The following is a 20,765-nucleotide window of genomic DNA, read 5'->3' on the forward strand; positions in this document are numbered from 1 at the left end:
ATACCTGAGCTTTGAAGTTGGCTTCTTCTGAGCCTCAGTTTTTTACTTTGTGAAAATGGGGCACATGTTTTTCAAGTAGTTTGGAGGATTGAGATGACCCAGCACTTTATACACCTAGTAGAATTTGTGACACATACCTAGAAGAAAGGTATAGCTTATCTCTGTATTTTGTGGGGTTTTTTTAAAGATTGATTTATTTGAGAGAGTGTGGACACGCATAAGTTTGGGGAGGGGAGAAGGCGAGGGAGAGGGAGAACCTCAAGCAGATTCCACGCTCAGCGTGAAGCCCGACTCGGGGCTCCATCCCAGGACCCTGAGATCATGACCTGAGCCAAAATCAAGAGTCAGACATCCGCTCAATCAGCTGAGCCACCTACGCGCCACACTCGTCTATATTTCTACACCTAGTTTAAGAAATAAAACACGTATCATTGGAACCTCCTAGGTATGCTTCCTCATCCCCTTCTTCCTCCTTGCTCTGCAGAGATACCCACTAGTTATCTGAAAGTTTTGTTATTTCCATGCAAATTTTTGTAGTTCATTACATATGTATATTTCCTTAAATGGTATATATGGGCTTCCCTTCTTTTCCAAATATTTGTTTCTAAAAATGTGTTGCATGGCTTTTTTTTTTGGACAGCAGACACCCATTTTCTGTTATTGTAACTGGGAAATATGCTTTTTCAGCCCATTCTCTCTCTCTAAATAACCCAACCAATTTCTCCAAATACCTCAAAAATGTTCTTAAATGGCCATGTAATAATCCACCAAGGATCTCTGCGTGATATAAAGCATTTAAAAGTCCAATTACCGTATTATTTGCCATAGTAACTTATAGCTGGGTACAGTTGTGCGTGGTAACTGTCGTTTTTCCTTAGGCTACAGCAAACGTACACTAGCAGTGCAGCTGAGCAGTGAAGTAATTTGTCAGCACTCCAGGCACCTGGCAGAAGTAAACATGGAGCCCCCTGGCATCAGTGGGGCTGCAGGCCCCCCAAGTCCTCACTTCCACCAGTGTTCCTCGTGCCTTTGGTCTCTGCTCTGTCCCTGCACGAACACCGTATTCTCTTACTTACTGTAACTTTATCATTACTATTTCCTGCTGGTCAGACCTGCATTGAGTTCTTCGAAATTCCCGTGGCTGTTCTTAGCCTTTTGCTCTTCTGTCGATTTAGAATTCATTTACCAGGCTCCTTCAAAAGCCCGTATGGATGTTGGATTGGATTCATAGATGAATGTGAACAATATTGTCAGTGTTTCACTACCGAGTCTGTCTGTGAACGTGATACTTCCTTACACATTTGTCTGTAATGTCCTTAAGAAGATTTTATTTATTTACTTATTTATTTACTTTTATTTTTTATTTATTTATTTTTTTTGGTAAAGATTTTATTTATGTGACAGAGAGACAGCCAGCGAGAGAGGGAACACAGCAGGGGAGTGAGAGAGGAAGAAGCAGGCTCCCAGCGGAGGAGCCCGATGTGGGACTCGATCCTGGGACGCCGGGATCACGCCCTGAGCCGAAGGCAGACGCTTTAACGACTGCGCTACCCAGGCGCCCCTATTTATTTACTTTTAGAGAGGGAAGGGGAGAGGGAGAGAGAGAATCTTAAGCGGGCTCCACGCTCAGCTCGGAGCTGGACGCAGGGCTGTCTCATGACCCTGAGATCGTGACCTGGGCTGAAATGAAGAGTTAGACACTTAACTGAATAAGTCACTCAGGTGTCTCCTTAAAACGAATTTATTGTTTTCTTCATGGAGTTCTTTGACTTTTTGTTAGTTTTATTCATTAAGAACCCTAAATGTTTGTTGCTATTGTAAATGGTCGTTTTTGTGTCTGATTGATATTTAGATACAGATCTGATAATCCCTTTGCTGAATAAATTATTAGAGTTCATTGTGAACTCTTGGGTTTTCTGTGTAGAGTGTCATATTGCCTGTGAATCGTGACAGTTTTTCTTTTCTTCCTAGCCTTTGTACATTTCTGTTTCTTGTACTTACTCTGCTGACTGGGTCCTCTTGCACAAAGTTGAGTAGAAACAGTGATAGCAGGTACCCTTGTCTACTAGGTAGGACTTTAGGTGGAATGCATTCATTCATTCATTCATTCATTTATTATTTATTTATTTATTCATTTCTTTCCTTCCTTCCTTCCTTCCTTCCTTCCTACCTACCTACCTACCTACCTAAGATTTTATCCATTCAGGGACGCCTGGGTGGCTTAGTCGGTTAAGCATATGCCTTCAGCTCGGGTCCTGATCCCGGGATCCTGGGATCAAGTCCCGCATCGGGGTCCTTGCTCAGCGTGGATCCTGCTTCTCCCTTTGCCTGCTTCTCCCTCTGCCTGCCGCTCCCCTGCTTGTGCCCTCTCTGTCTGACAACTAAATAAAAGCTTTAGAAAAATTATATCCATTCATTTGAGAGAGTGAGAGAGAGCACACAAGCAGGGGGAGCAGTGGAGGGAGAAGGAGAAACAGACTCCCCACTGAACAGGGAGCCCAATGCAGGATTCGATCCCAGGACCCTGGGATCATGACCTGAGCTGAAGGCAGATGCTGAACCGACTGAGCCACCCAGAGGGCCGTAGGTGGAATGCTTTTAAAATTTCACCGATCATCAAACATGATGTTTGGGGTATTTCCCTTCATTGGGTTTATCAGACAGAGCTGCCTTCTAAATTTCTAGTTTGCTTCAGTTTTATTAAAAAGTGGGCATTAGGGGTGCCTGGGTGGCTCAGTCGTTAAGCGTCTGCCTTTGGCTCAGGGTGTGATCCTGGTGTTCTGGGATCGAGCCCCGCATCAGGCTCCTCCGCTGGGAGCCTACTTCTCCCTCTCCCACTCCCCCTGCTTGTGTTCCCTCTCTCACTGGCTGTCTCTCTCTCTCTCAAAAAAAAAAAAAAAAAAGTGGGCATTAGTTTTTTTTTTCCCTAAAAACTCCTTTCTTTGTCAACTGATACAATCAAACGGTTTTCTTTTTTAGACTGCGTATGCTGAAATAGAATTGTTAGCATTCAATTCTCCTTTTATCCTTGGGGTACATCTATCTTAATCATACGGATTTTTAAAAATACATTGTTGTATGATTTTCTCATGTTTTATTGAGGATTTTTGCCTATAAATTTGTGTGTATATGCATAGTTCTCCTAGACTCATAAAGAGAGTTGAAGAGCATCCCTTTTTTGTGGAACATTCCATGTGTCTTGCCACAGAAAGGATATCGATAGGACTCTAGGAAGAAATCTGACTGGGCTTTTTATAGCAGCCCCCAAAAAAATCTCTTAACATGGCTTACAGTGGGCATAAGATCAAAGTGGATCGGCCGCTCAAGAAAAAAAATACGACTCTCCCTGAGACAAAGACCCCCTAAATCCCTTGGGAATCCTCATAGAATGTTCTTGGTAATGCGCTGAGGACAGCTTTATGTAACCTCCTCCCACCACTCCACTCAGCAAGGGCCACCACCGTGTTCAAGAGCATGGTTCATGGAAGGGGCGGCGTGACCGAGGGCAAGGGCTCCGCTCTCTAGTCTGGCGCAGGCTCCCAGGTGAGCCCTGGCTGCCCACCTGAGCGTGTCTGCAGAGTTGCGGGCAGGGCTCCATGACTTTCCTCATAGACACTAATGGTGCAGATCTGCGGGGTGTGTAGAGGGCCTCGGGCCTTCCATCAGTATTGCTCTCAGCCAAACTTCTAACTGAGAATTTGTAGACCAAGTCAATACATTCTAGTTTGTTCTCTCTCAAACTTGGTTTAGTCTGGCTTAATCTCCCCCCAAAACTATTTGATGGCATCCATCAGTGCTGTTCCTTAAAACTGTATTTGATGGCATCCATCAGTGCTGTTCCTTAAACGTCTGTGTCCTGCAGTCTTAACGCAGCAGGGCTTGTATAAAGGGTCAGATTTTTAACTTTAAACAAGGCTTTAATATTTTTAGGTAGAAATGCTGCTGTGTTAATATTCAGGCGCTAACTTGAGCTACTTACCGGTGTGGTGGTGGGGTGGTTAGATATTGCCTGGCTCAGCTCCGACCTGAGATCAGGCTGACGACACGTGCCGTTTGCATAGGGCGAGCCTGGACATCTTTGACTACATCTACATCGATGCCTTCGGGAAGGGGAAGCAGCTGACGGTGAAGGAGTGTGAATACCTGATCGGCCAGCATGTGACAGCGGCGCTGTATGGGGTAGTCAACGTGAAGAAGGTGTTACAGCGAATGGTGGGAAACCTTTTAAGCCTGGGAAAGCGGTAAGGTTTTCTTGGTTTTCCAGCACTTGTGCCGAGGGCATGTCTTTGGAGGCGAGGATGGCCTCACCGAGGATTTTATTCGATGCGGCGAGGCCGTGGATGCTGTGGGGCTCAGTTGGGATTATCTACAGCTGCCGACCCACTGCAGGAAGAAACTCATCCCCGTGACACGGTGCCGTCCCGGTTTAAGATGTGCTAAGTGACTCTTCTTTGACACCTTTGCAGTGCACTTGGACAAGCTATCTGTCGTACTGAAAGCATTCTTTAGTAACAGGAATATTTTAGATGGGTAAGGGTTATTTTTCAGGGGCAGGATGTTCTCACGTCCAAGTGCTTTGTCGTCTCTTGATTTATACATTTCTTTTTTCTTTTTTTTTAAAGATTTTATTTATTTAATTGACAGAGAGAGAGAGACAGCCAGCGAGAGAGGGAACACAAGCAGGGGGAGTGGGAGAGGAAGAAGCAGGCTTCTAGCGGAGGAGCCTGATGTGGGGCTCGATCCCATAACACTGGGATCACGCCCTGAGCCGAAGGCAGACGCTCAACTGCTGTGCCACCCAGGCGCCCCATTGATTTATACATTTCTATCACTTAGATAAGAAAACAAACAAAAGTATGAAACTATTTTGCTTCTCAGTCAAAGGAAATTTGTCTTACAGGGAAAATAGAAGGTTGTGTGTTGGAGTCAGTTTTCTGCCTCATGGTGGAATTCTTTGTTTCTTTTTAAATAGATTTTTTTTATTATTTTATTCTTTTTTAAAGATTTTATTTATTTATTTGACACAGAGACAGCCAGTGAGAGAGAGACAAGCAGGGGGAGTGGGAGAGGCAGAAGCAGGCTCCCAGCAGAGGAGCCCGATGTGGGGCTCGATCCTGGAACGCCGGGATCACGCCCTGAGCCGAAGGCAGACGCTTAACAACTGCGCTACCCAGGCACCCCGATTTTATTTTATTTTTTTTAGAAAACTTTAGGTTCATAACAAAACAGAGCAGAAAGTACAGAGAGTTCTATCGCCCCTGCCCTCCTCCCCCCTTTACAGGCTCTCCCGCTATCGCCATCCTGCATCAGAGCTGGACGTTAGTTATGGTTGATGAACCTCCACCGTCGGGTCATTAGCAGAGTCTGCGGTTTACATTTGGCTTCACTCTTGGTGGTGTCCGTTCTGTGGGTTTGGATAAATGACAATGACATGTACCCACCATTGTGGTATCATACAGAACAGTTTTCCTGCCCTAAAAGTCCTCTGTGCTCTCTCTGTTCAGAATTTATTTTTAATTATGTACAGTGTTACTGAGGTGACTATATAATGAAAGTGTTTATTATTTTAATTTAATGCCCATCACCAAAGCAGGGTACAAAAGTTCTATTTCTTCTGGGATTTATTATTATTAAAATCATTGTAACTACTTGCTGAACAGAAAGGAAGTGCCAAAATTAGAAGAGGTGTGGCATTTGTGTCCATTACTTTTACAACCTGGGCCTTGAAAAAGAGGGTCTCGGCTCAGAAGCAAGCAGAGTAAGACTGTGATGTATTTCCCCTGCCAGGGAAGGCATCGACCAGTCCTACCAGCTCCTGAGAGACTCGTTGGATCTGTATCTGGCGATGTACCCGGACCAGGTGCAGCTCCTCCTCCTTCAAGCCAGGCTCTACTTCCACCTGGGAATCTGGCCAGAGAAGGTAATTATTTTACTTTGCTGCTTTGCTCTTGTGTTAGAGAGGGACATTCTAGCTTGAAAGGCGGCTCTTGGAAGTTTATCCTCGTATCAGCCTGGATAAACATAAATTGATGCACTCTCCCAGTCTTGACCCATCAAGGGTTTTTTTGTCTCCTTTATTCTAAAAAAATTGGTGATGCTGATAGGAGTTCTCTTTGTGGTCTGTGCCTTAAACACCGAGAACCACAAACAGCGATTCACCCACTGCTGCCCAAACATATGTTGGCCCCAGGTCACCCCGACTCCGCGTAAGGAAGTATAACTTTAAATGTTCCCCGCCCAGCTGTGCTGTTAGCATGGAAACGGACCGTACATAAACACCCCTGTTCGACAAGGAAAAACTGAATCTTGGATGTATTCGGGTCCGGCTGCTGGCCTTGAAGGACTGTCTCTGTCTTGGAAAGCTGCTGAGTTGTGGTACAGTCCCACGTGGGCTTCTCCGTTTCCTTACGGCCCCTGTGGCTAGCGGCAAGCCCTTCGAGAGGGCCGCGGTGACTGCAATCAGAAACGCTCCTCAGCGAGCTGGGGGACGGCAGGGGTGTGAGTCCAGCAGTTCCAGCGTGGGAGCAGCTGTGCATTTCCGTCGTGCCCTGGCTTTGCCATGGGACTATGTTAATAATCCATTTTGTTCAGAGCAGCCTGCCGAGAGAATTTTCGTTCAGGGTGCTCACAGGGGCATTACCATAAAAGCATCTGCTCATGTCATTAGAGAGTGGTAAATAGTTTGACTCCACATTGCACAGATTTAAACTGGCTCATTTATTCCCCACTTCAGAGGTCTAAACTAGTTCTAAGAAAGGGCACATCAGTAGGAAAATCCCGAGGCTCCTATCTTAAGGTGCCGTGTGTCGTCCAGGTAGCAGATGTCCTCCCAGAACATCCTGCGATCTGGTAGAACTAGATTGTCTACTGAAGCGACCGTCTACTTCCCAGAACCCCCTTGTCTAGAGCTCAATTGTTTGTTTGTACTTTACATGTTATTTTTGATACTGGGGTCTACATCACTCATTCCTGTCAGTTTTTTCTTTAAGGAATTTCGTGATAATTTGTAGAATCCAGAGACCCTCTCAAAGCATGGTTTTTTATAAGTAAACTGTACTTTAATTACACATCAGCCTTAGAAGGGGTAAAGTGAACCTCTGCTCTGGGGGAAAGTCTGCAGGAGCTCTCACATCCTTACCTTTGATAAGGGACTCAGTTTAGTGCTTACGCTGCCCACTGGGGACATACCTTAGTGTCCTCCTTGGACGGTCCAGGAGTGCCGTTCCGCCAAGCAGATGTCACTAAAACAAGTTCTAAATTGCTCATGCACACGACACTTTTCTTCACAACAACCATTTATTTGCTTCTGGGAACAAGCACCCAGATGCCCCCTTGTTTGGGAATCAGGAATGCCAAGTGGCTCGTTCCCAGTGCTCCAGTGATGCCCCTCCGTAAGTCTGTCCTTGAGCAAGGGAAGCGACACCAGAGACAGAGCAGCAAAACTGGGGCGCCTGAGGAGGAAGAATGCAGGGGACGCTGAAGCAATTGGAAAAGCTCCTCTCCAGAACAGGGGTTTGAGTTGGACCTTGGAGGGTGGGAAAGCATTTCAGAGGACAGAAAAGTAGGTTATTCCTGTCCGTGGCCCAGAGGTGGGCCAGCTCCATGCTGCTACAGGCCCTCCTGACGAGGGTTTATATACATACACATGTGCATGTAAACCTGAGAGTGTGTGTGTGTGTGTGTAAGATATTTTTTGAATCAGTTTCTGGATGGCTTGGCATTAGTTTGGCCTTACTAGCTAAAAGGGAAACATTTCCAGCTGGGAAGACGGGAAAGTCACCTTGTTTTCAATTGAAGTAAATCAGGAAGAGTTAAGAAACACTGGTCCACTGAGTCACTGTGGCCGAAATGCAGGGCTACTGTGGCTGTGATGGAAAGAGAGTGTAGAATGGTCACATTTTGAGAAGTTGCTGGCACTTACCAGACACCTCCTTTCAACCCTGTGGGGTGGATGCTGGGTTTTTGTCATTCTATAAATAATGAAACCGAGACGGCAGAGGTCGGTAACCTGCTGAGGCCACCCGCACGGGCATTGATGGCTCAGGAGTTGTGGGAGGGCAGTTTGACAGCCGGGCCCACCGTCACACCTCACCCCTGTAGGCCAGCAGGCTACGGGGGAGACAGTAAAGCCAACGTCCAGGCACATTCTGCTTCCTGCTGCCAGACCTCCCTCCTTGTTTTGACCCCTGGCCCTGCCTTCTCCTTTCCTCCTCTGCATCTCGCTGGAAAAGATGTCCTTCCAGTTTTCCAAGGCAACCCCCTGTGCTCTGGATCCCACTCTGTTTTCCTTTGTGTACAACTCCCTATTTCTCCTGTCTGCTGTCAGCGTTCTACTGACTTGAGTATCTCTCATCTTTGGGGAAGAAAACAAAAAGCAGTCCCATGACAGCCCCGCTGGCATTTCCCTGCGGCTGCCTCCTTATCTCTCTCCTCCCCTGCAGGGCTCAAGTTCTGGTGGGCCAGCCGGCCTACGTGCAGCCATGCCCTGTGATGGCCTCCTGCTTGCCTCCCGCGCGTGCCCCGGAACATGGGGATCATTCCCCCTCCATACACACTGCTCTTGCCAAGGGAGCCAATGACCCCGTTTACTGAAACCATTCTTGTTGCCTGATCCATAGATAACTTGTCTTTCCTTATCTCTCTTGATCACTGGGGCCGCTAGCTGCTCAGAACACTCTGTTCCTCTGACTCTGTGGCCCGTGGTTCTCAGGGTCTTGCTAGTTCCTTGTCCTGTGTTTCTTCCCTAGAGGCTCCGCACTGCGGGGTGGTTTCTTAGACTTCTGTTGACTCTACAGCGTTCCCCGAGGTGATGCCACCTGCCCTCCTTGCTTCAGTTACCATCTGTAGGCTGACAGCTCCTGACTGACGTCCTGCCTGGATCCTGGGCCCCAGACTGGCACCTCTCCGTGTCCACTGCATGTCTGCACGTGGCTCTGTCTCCTAGACTATTGCAGAGGCCTCCTGCCTGCTCTTAGACCCTTTGAACCCGCTTTACACACTGCAGCCAGAGTCCTCTTCATAAAATGCTCAAAGCCCTCTGAGTGGCTACCCCAGTGCCTTGCAGATCCGGCTCATTCTCTTCAGTCTGGCTTACTAGGTTCTCGGGGCCTGGCCCTGCCTACCTGAGCTTCCTTGGCTCTCAGGGTTGCCCCTTTGGTATTCCACGTCCTCCATTTGTCCCTGTTCTTTTGTTTTGGTCCTTGGCATGGCCTGCAGCGCTGCCTAAAACACCTTTCCTTAGCCCTCGGTCCCATTTGCCAGCTACCTTCTGCTGGGCTTCAGCTTCGGCTTCGCCTCTGAAAGCCCTTCCTCGGCCCCTCCGAGGCTATCAGCTGCCCCCACCCCACCAGTCGTGTGCTCGTCCTTTCGAAGACCTTTCTGTAAGGATACCGTGGCTACTTATCTACTCTGCCTTTGCCATGGACTAGGCTCTCTAAGGGCAAGGACCACATTTGCTTTGTTCTTCACCATAGCTACTCCCCTTGCTCTTAACACCATTCCCACGACGTGGTACGTCCTCAAAAAGATGTTGGAATGAATGATTAAGAAATGACATAACTTCATTAGATAATGAGGAAGAGGCTGTCCCGCTTTTCCAACAAGGAAGACGGTTGGAAACACACATTAACAGTGAGTGTTTGGAGAACAGACTTGTTTCAGGGGCGGGAGAAAGTGTTCAATTTGGGGTACGTTGGATTTGATACGACCCGGAACCATCGAGGGCAGCTGTCTGAGGGCATTCGGCAGGGGCTTCCCACATCAGCACCCGGTGGCTGAAGCCCCAAAAGCAGCACAGACAAGTGGATATCTGAGGCGTGGAGCCAAGCACATCGTAGAGAGCCACGGGGGAAACCTGTAGTTAGGAGGACAGAACAGGGTGGGCAAGCTCTGCCCCTTGGCCTGTGATGTTTTGTTGAAGACACATCTCAAATAAGGCCCATTTGTTTACTCTGTGTCTCTGGCTGCCTTCCAGCCACGGGGCAGAGAAGAGTAGTTGGGTCAGAGACCATATGGCCCACAAAGCCTGAAGTATTTACTCTCTGGCTCTTTATAGTAAAGGTTGCCAATCATGAGTGATAGCTGCCCCCCCCCCCATTCTAAGATCTCTGCCCCCAAAATTGTGGGCTCCTGGGATTATTGGCCTAGACATTTGGTTGGAGACATCAAGGCAGCCCACCATCAGTGCTGTTTTTCAAGAGCACAGCAGGACCCCATCATGGTATCTTTTCTGTTTCTGGAGGCCGTCATTACCCCTGAACCTTGTCTCCTCCTGATACTCTGAGTGAGTTGGAGACTTCCTCTGTGCTTAGAAGAGTTACATCTGTTCCACTTACCTGCCGGGGAGGGGCTCCTCGTGAGGGAGGGGAGCTGTGTCTGCAGAATGTCATGGAAGTGCCGTCAGAAGTAACTGTAGTCAGCCCTTGTGCAACCTGGGGGTTGGGGTGCTGGCCCCTGATGCAGTTAAAAATCCACATATGACTTGACCCCCCCAGAACTTAACTAGCAGCCTGCCGTTGACCAGAAGCCTTACTGATAACAAATGGTTGATGAACATATTGTACGTGTGATATGAAAATGTACTGTGTTCTTACAATAAAGTAAGCTAGAGGAAAGACAATGTTACTAAGAAAATCACAAAGAGGAAATAGATTTACAGCCCTGTACTAGAACCAGTCCTCGGGTAAGTGGACCCATGCAGTTCAAACCGTGTTGTTCAAGGGTCAGCTGTACTTGGAACTGCGTACGGGAGCACAAGGGAAGCGACATGCAAGCATAGGACATAGAAACTCAGCATTCAAATCCCATGCTTTTTGCTACAAAGGATACATACTGTTCGTGTCGCCCGACTGAAAGCACACCACTAGAGGTGGGATGTGGGTGGAAACCGGCTCTCAGTTGCTACTGGCTGAAGCTGCCTTTGAGGTGCTTAGGGTCATACCGTTCAGTCCATTTTCCTAACAGTGAATGAAAATGCTCCTGCTCTCGCTTTGGTAAAATGGTGGCTGAGACCTCAGATTTAGAGTCCGCCTCGGGTCCGCATCCTCCCTCCCCTCACAGCCCTGGGACGTCAGGCAAGTTCCTTAACTTCGCAGTGCCTGATTCCTCTTCTGGAAGTCCGCACTGATGGTACTGCTGACCTTCAGCTTGGGAGGAGTAAAGGAAGTAAGAGACGTGACCGGCTGGGTACATTGATCAGCGGAGAAGCAGTGCTCAGTAAATACTGAGATCCTGCAAGTCTCAGTCTGGAAGGCAAGATTAGGTTTCCGAATAACATCCTACTACATTGCGAAAAACTAGTTTTCACAACACTTTTACTGGGTCAAAATATATCAGGAAATAGGACAGTTATTAATCATCTTTTGATAAGTGAATAAACTAATTTAAAGGTAAAACCAGCCAGTTTGACGGATCTGGGGCTAGAATCCAGGTCATTCTGTCTGCTCGCGTGCTCTGTCTTAGAACTCCGTAAAGAGGAGAGATCCTGTTCCCCAAGGGGGAACATGTCCGAGAGCCTCTGCTGAATGCTGTCATAGAATGGGTGCTGGGTGATTGTGTGTCTGTGTAAAACTTTATTTGATTTTGCATTTTTCCTAAGAGGCACCGTGTAGAGTAGGAAAAATCGTGACCTTGGAGTCAGACAGTTCTGCTCACGGCTTAGTCCTTTCCATTCCACAGAGACGTGGTTTCTCCTTGCCCACTGGAGCACAGCGTTGCACTGGGAGTTGGAGTAATTGAAACGCTCAGTACGTGCTCAGAACCTGAGACACGTCTTCATCAGCTCAGCTAATTTGCATCACTCCGGTGGCTTTTTTGTCCCTTCCACCTTTTGCAGCAGAGGCAGCTCTGTCAAATGGCCCCTTGGTCTGGACCGAAGCAGCTTTGCAGTTCTTTTACCTCCCAGTTGACGAGTGGCAGATTAAAATTGTCTCCTTTTGGTGTATGAAAATCGAGATCCCCACACTTGACCAAGAGTGTTAGAATCTTCGAGAGTTCCCTAATCCAGACGTGCCCGTGGGTGGCAGGCCCTGGCCTCCTACCCTATGCTTATTCCAGCACGCTGTGTTCCTCAGTAACTCCTGTGTTCCCACTGGCTGGAAGGTCTGGGGCCGGTGCCCAGCCTTAGAAGGGAGACCACCAGCTCACAGCCACGTGGGCCAGCAGCATGGCCCCGCCTTGCCGTCCTTTGCCAGGTTATGTAGATCTAAATCCCGTGCTGCGAAAAAGAAAAGGCCTAAATGAAAATATTATCTCCTAGTCTTTCTGTCTTGTCTTGAAGGTGCTTGACATCCTCCAGCACATTCAAACCCTAGACCCCGGGCAGCACGGGGCGGTGGGCTATCTGGTGCAGCACACGTTAGAGCACATTGAGCGCAAGAAGGAGGAGGTGGGCGTGGAGGTGAAGCTGCGCTCCCATGAGAAGCACAGAGACGTCTGCTACTCCATTGGGCTCATTATGAAGCATAAGAGGTGAGTGCCTGTGGTGTCCGTCCCCACGCGGCTGCAGAGGACGCGCGGCGTGCCCCCGAGCACGCTTCTCAGGAGCCACCGCGTCTGAGTGTCCACCGCAGAAACTACCGGAGGCTGAACTGGTCTGAACTGGATCTACTCTTTTTGTTTTGTCAGAAGGGACTCGCTTTCCTAACTGCGAGTCTTCTAACGGACGATTTGTAAGCAGCAGGTTTTTTCTCTCATTTCCTCATTGTCCTGTTGCTTCTTTTCATCTCCATCCCCTTGAATCTGAGTTGCGGGTAGGGTCCGGTGGGTTGTAGGGCATGCGCGTGGTCGATTACTAGGCGAAATTAAACTGTCTCCATGGCAACTGTGCTGAATGTCTCCTTGGCAGGCTCGGAGCAGGCTAGGAGGGGAGGGTTCCTGTTCTCACTGACCTGTGTTCTTGCCAGACCTTTGAGAATGCACTTACATAGTGAATGACAAACAGTATTTCTTTGTGGTTTTCGTTTGCATTTCCCTGATTGCAGTCTGATTATGCAGATTGACTAGTAAATGTACAAAAAGCAGCTCCTTCAGGTTTCCTTTTATGAAGCACCTCTTCAAGTACTCTTATTTTTCACCTGAGTTATTTGTCTTTCTTGTTGGTTCATAGTCCTGTGTCCTGCTGCTGGTTTCTATATGCGTATACATTGCAAATACCTTTTCCTGATTTGGGGCTAGCGTTCTTCATTCTTCATTGCATCCTTTTTTTTTTCAACTGCATTATGGAAGTTTCAGACATATATCAGTGGAGACGAGTAGAGTGAACTAGGGGATGCTCCCGTAGCCAGTTTCAGCCATTGTGAGGGTCAGCCTTCACTGTCCCCACCCCCACTTCCAGACGTCATTCTTTCTGTAGCTGTTGCACTATATGTACCTAAAAGGTAAAGGCTTGCTGCGTTGTTTAAAAATACATTTACCATCCTCTTGTCGTATCTAAGGAAAGACAGACAATCCCTTTACCTCGTCACATCAGTCTAGTCAGAGTTGTTCTTGCCCTCGTCACCCTGTATGTTTTTAACAGTCTGCTTGAATCTGGCTCCTGTAACGCTGTTAAACTGATTGATTGCTGTTAGGGACTGAATTTTTCGTAGCTGGTTTAGGAATCGTAAAGCTGTCCTGTGTCATGAAGTATCTTAGGAATTCTACATTTTGTATCTAGGCCTTTGTTCCACTAATACTGTTCATTGCTCTCAGGCCTGAGTCTTGATAGCCGTTCCATTTGGATGACCCGTTGTTGTCCCATGACGGTTGGTTGAAGTTTATTCTTTTCCAGCTGAGGTGCTATGTTGATAATAAGAGGGGCTTATAAAGGGGGCCAAGAGTGTCCTGAAAAATGCTTAACAGGGACCAACGCAGGTAAGCTTATAAGGACATGAGCTTCAGAGAACCAAGCCATTATTTTTATATCCCATAGTCGCCGTGATCGGGTCCCGGGGAACTGATTTGCCGCTGCTCTTATGTTGATTAGGTATGGCTATAACTGTGTGATCTATGGTTGGGACCCCACCTGCATGATGGGACACGAGTGGATCCGAAACATGAACGTCCACAGCCTGCCTCATGGCCATCATCAGCCTTTCTATAATGTTCTGGTGGAGGATGGTTCTTGTAGATATGCAGCGCAAGGTAAGTAGCTAGGTCTTTTGTACCTGTAATGACACACAGGCACATCTTAAGCACACATTTGATACTGTGGGCACAGTCATCAGTGTTATTTAGAGATGACAGTTGTCCCATGGCTAACCTCATCAGGCCAATACTCTGCTAAACATGGATAGGTGTGCCCTAGAGTGGCCATGCCATGGGTTAAATAGTCACCGCCCCCAGATTCTCCTCTCCATCACCACCATACCCAGGACCCTGTTCCAGTGCTGTTGCCAACCTCTGTTCTGATTGGTCATTACCTTTGCCAGTCAAATTCCCGAAAGTCTTGCTTGCCGGGCCCTGCAGTTGGCTCCCTGCAGGCAGAGAAGGCCAGCCTGTGCCCTGCCCCTATGGCCTGTTGGAGCTGGAGGGCAATGAGTGGACACTGCTGGGGGGACTACCCTAGCACCTCTGGCATCCTGAGACAAGCGGCCAGCTATGCTCCCCGGAGAAGCCCTCGAGTGGCCACGATGGGAACTGCAGTCCACAGCACTGGCTCCGAGAGCTCCTGGTGCTTGGTCAGCAGGTGCTTCGTGGTGTTTGGGGCCACTGCCAGCCCTGATAGGCGCTAGTCCAGGGGATTCCTGAGGTGGGGACGGATGGGGCCTGCGGAAGCAGGTTAGAGACAGACACCTGCAGTGTGGGTCTCCCTTTTCTTTGTTCCTCCATTTAATGGGATGAATTTCTTACCTGGCTACCTGTCAAGGCATTCATTCACAACTTTCATTTTATGAATAAAAATGAACACAAATGAAGGGTGCCCGGCTGGCTCAGTTGGAAAAGCATGCGACTCTTAATGTCGGGGTCATGAGTTCAAGCCCCACGTTGGGTGTAGAGATTACTTAAAAAAAAAAAAAAAGGCCATGAATGCTAATGTAGTTCTGCTCTGTGACAGGCAGTGTTCTGATGTATATTAACTGCATTTGAGAGCTACACTTACTGTTCTCATCATCGTACTTGTGTTATATGTGAGGAAACTGAGGCACGTGGGCTCATTCACACTTCAGCGTAACAGAGTATGACTTTGAAGCTAGCACCCTGGCAGAGAGACATGTCCTTAACTGTCATTGCCACACCTTTCCGTGTCTGACCTCAAACGTAGGTTTGACCTAACTCCGTATTGTGTTGGTAAAGGCAGGAACAGAAATATTGGCTGTGTAAAAATCTCAGAAGTATGAGAAGACTAGAAAGTTTCCTATTTGTGTGAATTCATCAGAAGTTGAAAGACAGTTGTATATAGAATCAAGAGAAAGCCTGTTCATTGAGGCTGCAGGTCACTTAACCTCCATCAATATAATGGGACAGTGGTAAGGGAGGGTATGTGTGTGCCCGTGTCAGAGGAAGGGATAACAGATTGTATCTGACTTTTGAAGTCGTGCCATATAAAAAAAAAATCACATAGGGGCGCCTGGGTGGCTCAGTCGGTTGAGCGTCCTACTCTTGGTTTTGGCTCAGGTCATGATCTCAGGGTTGTGGGATCGAGCCCCGTGCCAGGCTCCTGGCTCATCGTGGAGGCGGCTTGGGATTCTTTCTCTCTTTTCCTCTGCCCCTCCTCCATTTGGTTGTGCTCTCTCTCTCAAATTAAAAACAAAACCAAAACAAAACAAAAACCCATCATACTAACGATGTCTAAAAACCAACAAATGATTTAAAAACTTGACTTTGTGGACTCTTTGCACCCCCACTGATCACTTGGTAAGCATTTCCCATCATATGTCCTAGAACATATTGTAAGAACAAAAGGGACTTCTTCAGTACCGCACGCCAGTGTCCACAGCTCCGCCATGTGTATGCATTTCTTGTGAGGGTTGATACTAAGATGTCCAGTTCTGAGATTTTAGAAACATTTATATTAACTTTAAAATGGCTTTTCAGAGTCAATAAAACCGGGTATTTGATTTTAGGTGTTCTGAATTTGGTGTCTGTCTTGAAGATTCAGGAATTCATCTTTAACAGATCTAAATAAACATGCAATGTAAAGTTTAGAGTTACGATATGGTAATGACTTCGTAAAAAAAAATTACACTTAATATCTGGTTGCATTTTTACATTCTAAAACTGAGATTGAGCTAATTGATTGTGGGTAATGTTAGCAAGTTGCCTTTTTTAGTTTTAAATTCTGAGGCTTTCAGAAAATCTTGGACGTGAACAGCTGGTATTTGCCTACGAGGGCTGTCCATCTTCTGCCAGCGGTCCCGTCGGCCCGCGGTCACGGTTTCCAAAGTGTCTGCTGCGTGCCAGCTAGGTGCTGCATTACAGGTCCGGGGAGTGCCATGGCCCTGTGCACTTGGAGGTGCTCAGGGGTGCTTCAGGGGCTAAGGGGTTCTTGCGCCACCATCTCTGACTTCTCTGTCCTTCCCCCTCTCCTTGGTCCAGTTAGTCTGCAGATGACCCCAACTCCATCTCCTGAATATCTGTTGTTTGTGTTTCTGGCTCCTCCCCCATTCCTGGCTCCTCCCCCTCCAGGGCCATAGTTATTCATTGCCTGCACTCTGCCAGCTTTCTCACTGGCATCTCCCAGACTCCCCTGCAGGGCCCAGAGGTGACCTGGACCCTCCCTCACAGCTTCATTTCTGTTCCCACTTCCGTCATACTCCAGCCCAGCAAACTTTGTTATTCCTTGAGACTGTCTTTCTCTCAAGTTTTCACAAAGGTGGTTGTCCCTTACGAACAGGCTCTTTTTTCCCCCCTGCCACTCTCTGACAGAGCTCAGATCGAGTCATCTGTTCCTGCTCTGAGCTCCCTGACACCCCACCCCCTCTGAGTCCTCACACCGTCAGGGGAGTTGCAGCGTTTCCCGTTGAACCATCTGGCTGTCAGTCCAGTAAGCTCCAGGAGTGCAGAGCCACAGCCCAGTCTGCCTGTCCGGTGCTGAGGCCCCGTAGATGTTCACATGTCTCTGACAGAGCAGCTTACAAACTGAAGTGTATAATAATGAGATGAATGTAAGTAGCAGGTTGTTAATAAGATGCTAACTGTTTTTACAACTTGGTTTGAGAGCATTTTTCGAACATGCTTAAAATAGTTATACCCCACACCTTCCATTAGATTGAACAGCTAGCATTTACCGTATTTGTTTCGTCTCTAGATAGAGATTTCAGGTTTTTGCTGAACCGTTTGAGACTATCGCAGACATCAGGACTTAAATTCTGAATCACGCATCTTCTAAGAATAAGACACTTCTCTGCATTACTGTAGTTACATCACCACCCATAGCAAGTGACAGTGATCTGCTCTCTCGTACTGGATCAGCGGTCACATTTTCCAGTCGTCACAGCGTAACTTTGATAGCTGTTGGTTTGTTGTCACATCATGATCCAGCCAGGATTCACACAAGTGATCCCGCACTTGGTTGCTGTGTCTCTAAAGGCATAGTCCTCTCTTAGTAAGACCAGTCAGTTCCTTATTCCTCACTTTGTTTTCTTCCTTTTTCATGTGACTTTCACTTTTCCAAGTGTCCAGGACTGTTGTCTTGTAAATTGCCTAACATTCTGGATCTGTCTCACTTCCCTTGTCTGTATTGTCTGTAAACCGGAAGCTGATCAGGTCTGAGGCTTGATTAGATCAGGTTAATAATTTGGGCTCGAGTGCTTCTTGTCAGATGCATGTGTGTCCTGCGCACGTCTTCTCCAGAGCCCCTTTGATGTTCCACTGTTGGTAGGTGGAGTTTGGTCAGTTGGCTAAGATCCGTGTAAGGGACAGTTTTCCCTTTGCAACTAACACTGTGATGGCCTGCAAATTTCCTGTTCCCCGATAACCATGATCCCTTATTTTGTTTTAGCACCTGTTGACTCTCCTTGCCTAAATTATTATAGGAGAGTTGCAGAATGGTGCTGTTGTTCTCCCTGCTTCTGTAAACAAGAGCTTTCCTGCGCCGTCCCCCTCTGCCCCCCTTCCCCCCTCCCCCTCTCTCCCTCCCCACTTATCCCTTTGTTTCTGTCTCTCTCACTTCTACCCCCTCTCCTCCCATAAATTCCTGGATTTTTATTTAGTCAATGTGTTAAAATCATTTGGGACAGTTTATGCTCAGATTAACCCATGTTTAGCCAGAGGGAAACCTTGAGAGGCCAAATTTAAATTTAAAAAACACTGGGGTACCTGGCTGGCTGAGTTGGTAATGCAGCTTTTGACCTCGGGGCCCTGAGTTTGAGCCCCATGTCGGGTATAGAGATTACTTAAAACTAAAATCTTTAAAAAAAAAAAAAAAAAACTTACTTAAATATATTTTTGAACATTTCTGGGTTAATTTATTTACATCAGATCATTTTGTTTTTAAATTTTTTCTTGATTTAAATTTTCAGCCTATGACTCAGGTAATCCTATTAACTTGGGTAGAGCCCACTGGTGAATGCTTTCCTAATTATAAGCTCTCCACAGTGACTTGAAGAGTGAATTATAAGCCACATCCATGCATGACATCCTCAAATCGTTTTAGTCTGCGTAATTAAGAGCATTTTTTTCTCAATATGTTAGATTATACCTAAATCCAAATAGGGTGATAGACAGCATCTTGCATGTGTTTATCTTTTGTTCCCACTAGGGGGCGTGCTTCAGGACTTTCTGGACACCAGGGAGGAGCAGCACCTTCTGTCTCAGCTTCCCTGTGTACTTCTTAGGTACTGCAGAAAGTGAACATCACAGATGGTCTGAATCCAAGTCAGCTGCCCATATGGGAAGGCTAGGAATTTACTGCAATGTGAAAATCCAGTTCTTGCATGTGTCTTGTAGAGAATGAGCAAACGCCTCAGAGGGTGCCTCACCAAGCGTCAGCTCCCCTTTTCGTCATTTGTCTTACACTTCGGAACGAGTTTCCACCCACGAGCAGTCCGTGACCACCCGCACGTGCTGGCAAGTGCGTGAGGAGGCCCCGTGGGAGGGTGGAGTATACATTTGCAGCCATTTCAGAGGGGCTATGGCTGTTTGTTTTAAACTGTGAATATCTCAAGTGCTCATCCTCCTGTGTCCCAGCAGTGCCACCCCTGGGTCCCTCCACTGGAGACACTCAAGTGGGTGTCTGTGTTCTTGTTACAATAGGACAAAGGTGTCATTCGTGAAGACTCCCCTGGTAAACCGGGTCTGTCCAAACTGTGGAATGTTAAGCTACAGTTAAACCAATTGCAGATAAATGCTTACAGTGTGCTGGGTATAAACACACCTAAAATAATACCAAATTCTCTTTATATGTAGTTATTTTTAGCTACTTCTATTTGTGTTCACAGAAGAATGTCTAGAAGGATATACTCACAGTGGGTGGTTTCTTCTCGGGAGGGGAGGACTCTACGTGGTATTGCCATAGTTTTATAGAACTAATATTTATGTATCTGGGTAGGTGATTTTATTTTTTTGGTTTTTGGGTTTTTTTTAAGTAAGCTCTATGCCCAGCGTGGGGCTTGAACTCATGACCCTGAGATTGAGTTGCTTGCTCTACCAGCTGAGCCAGCCAGCCGCCCCTGGGTAGCTGAATATTTAAAATAAAATATTTTATTTATTTATTTATTTATTTATTTATTTATTTATTTATTTTTAAGATTTTTAAAATTTATTTATTTGACAGACAGCCAGAGAGAGAGGGAACACAAGCAGGGGGAGTGGGAGAGGAAGAAGCAGGCTTCCTGCTGAGTGGGGAGCCTGATGCGGGGCTCCATCCCAGGACCCTGGGATCATGCCCTGAGCCAAAGGCAGATGCTTAACGACTGAGCCACCCAGGCACTCCTAAAATATTTTATTTTAAAAAAGCAGACACATTGCTGTAAAAATGTCAAGGAAATTGGGAAAGACTTAAGATTTCTTCAGGACTTTTAAGTAGGCCTTGATGTTTTGCTCACTTTAAGTTTTATGTTGCTTAGATTTTTCATTCCTCTTCAGGTAAGTTTTTTTAAACTTTATTTAGTGGATTTCCCCCTCTTAATACAGAGTCGCCATCTTCATTATCTTTTCTCCTCAGAAATGTTTTTATTGGAGGGGCGCCTGGGTGGCACAGCGGTTAAACGTCTGCCTTCGGCTCAGGGCGTGATCCCAGCGTTATGGGATCGAGCCCCACATCAGGCTCCTCTGCAATGAGCCTGCTTCTTCCTCTCCCACTCCCCCTGCTTGTGTTCCCTCTCTCACTGGCTGTCTCTATCCTGTCAAATAAATAAATTTTAAAAATCTTAAAAATAAATAAATAAATAAATAAATAAATAAATAAATAAATAAAATATTTTATTTTAAATATTCAGCTACCCAGGGGCGGCTGGCTGGCTCAGCTGGTAGAGCAAGCAACTCAATCTCAGGGTCATGAGTTCAAGCCCCACGCTGGGCATAGAGCTTACTTAAAAAAAACCCAAAAACCAAAAAAATAAAATCACCTACCCAGATACATAAATATTAGTTCTATAAAACTATGGCAATACCACGTAGAGTCCTCCCCTCCCGAGAAGAAACCACCCACTGTGAGTATATCCTTCTAGACATTCTTCTGTGAACACAAATAGAAGTAGCTAAAAATAACTACATATAAAGAGAATTTGGTATTATTTTAGGTGTGTTTATACCCAGCACACTGTAAGCATTTATCTGCAATTGGTTTAACTGTAGCTTAACATTCCACAGTTTGGACAGACCCGGTTTACCAGGGGAGTCTTCAC

General features: G+C 46.7%; 1 protein-coding gene across 5 annotated transcripts in view; it reads left to right on the top strand.

Moving 5' to 3' along the window:
* Positions 1-20,765, top strand: part of FBXO21 (F-box protein 21) — a 48,983-nt gene that overhangs the window by 19,042 nt on the left and 9,176 nt on the right. For 2 of the 5 annotated variants that reach the window (XM_040619876.1, XM_040619879.1), the window contains 4 exons: positions 4,062-4,241; positions 5,788-5,920; positions 12,257-12,468; positions 13,964-14,121. In XM_040619876.1, the coding sequence (XP_040475810.1) occupies positions 4,062-4,241; positions 5,788-5,920; positions 12,257-12,468; positions 13,964-14,121 (683 nt within the window). Of the gene's footprint in view, positions 1-4,061; positions 4,242-5,787; positions 5,921-12,256; positions 12,469-13,963; positions 14,122-18,679; positions 18,756-20,765 lie in introns of all 5 variants that reach the window. The other 3 variants (XM_040619878.1, XM_040619877.1, XM_040619880.1) reach the window with 3 other exon arrangements.

The sequence above is a fragment of the Ursus maritimus genome, unplaced genomic scaffold (assembly GCF_017311325.1).
Source record: "Ursus maritimus isolate PB19 unplaced genomic scaffold, ASM1731132v1 scaffold_33, whole genome shotgun sequence".
Taxonomy (NCBI): Eukaryota; Metazoa; Chordata; class Mammalia; order Carnivora; family Ursidae; genus Ursus; species Ursus maritimus.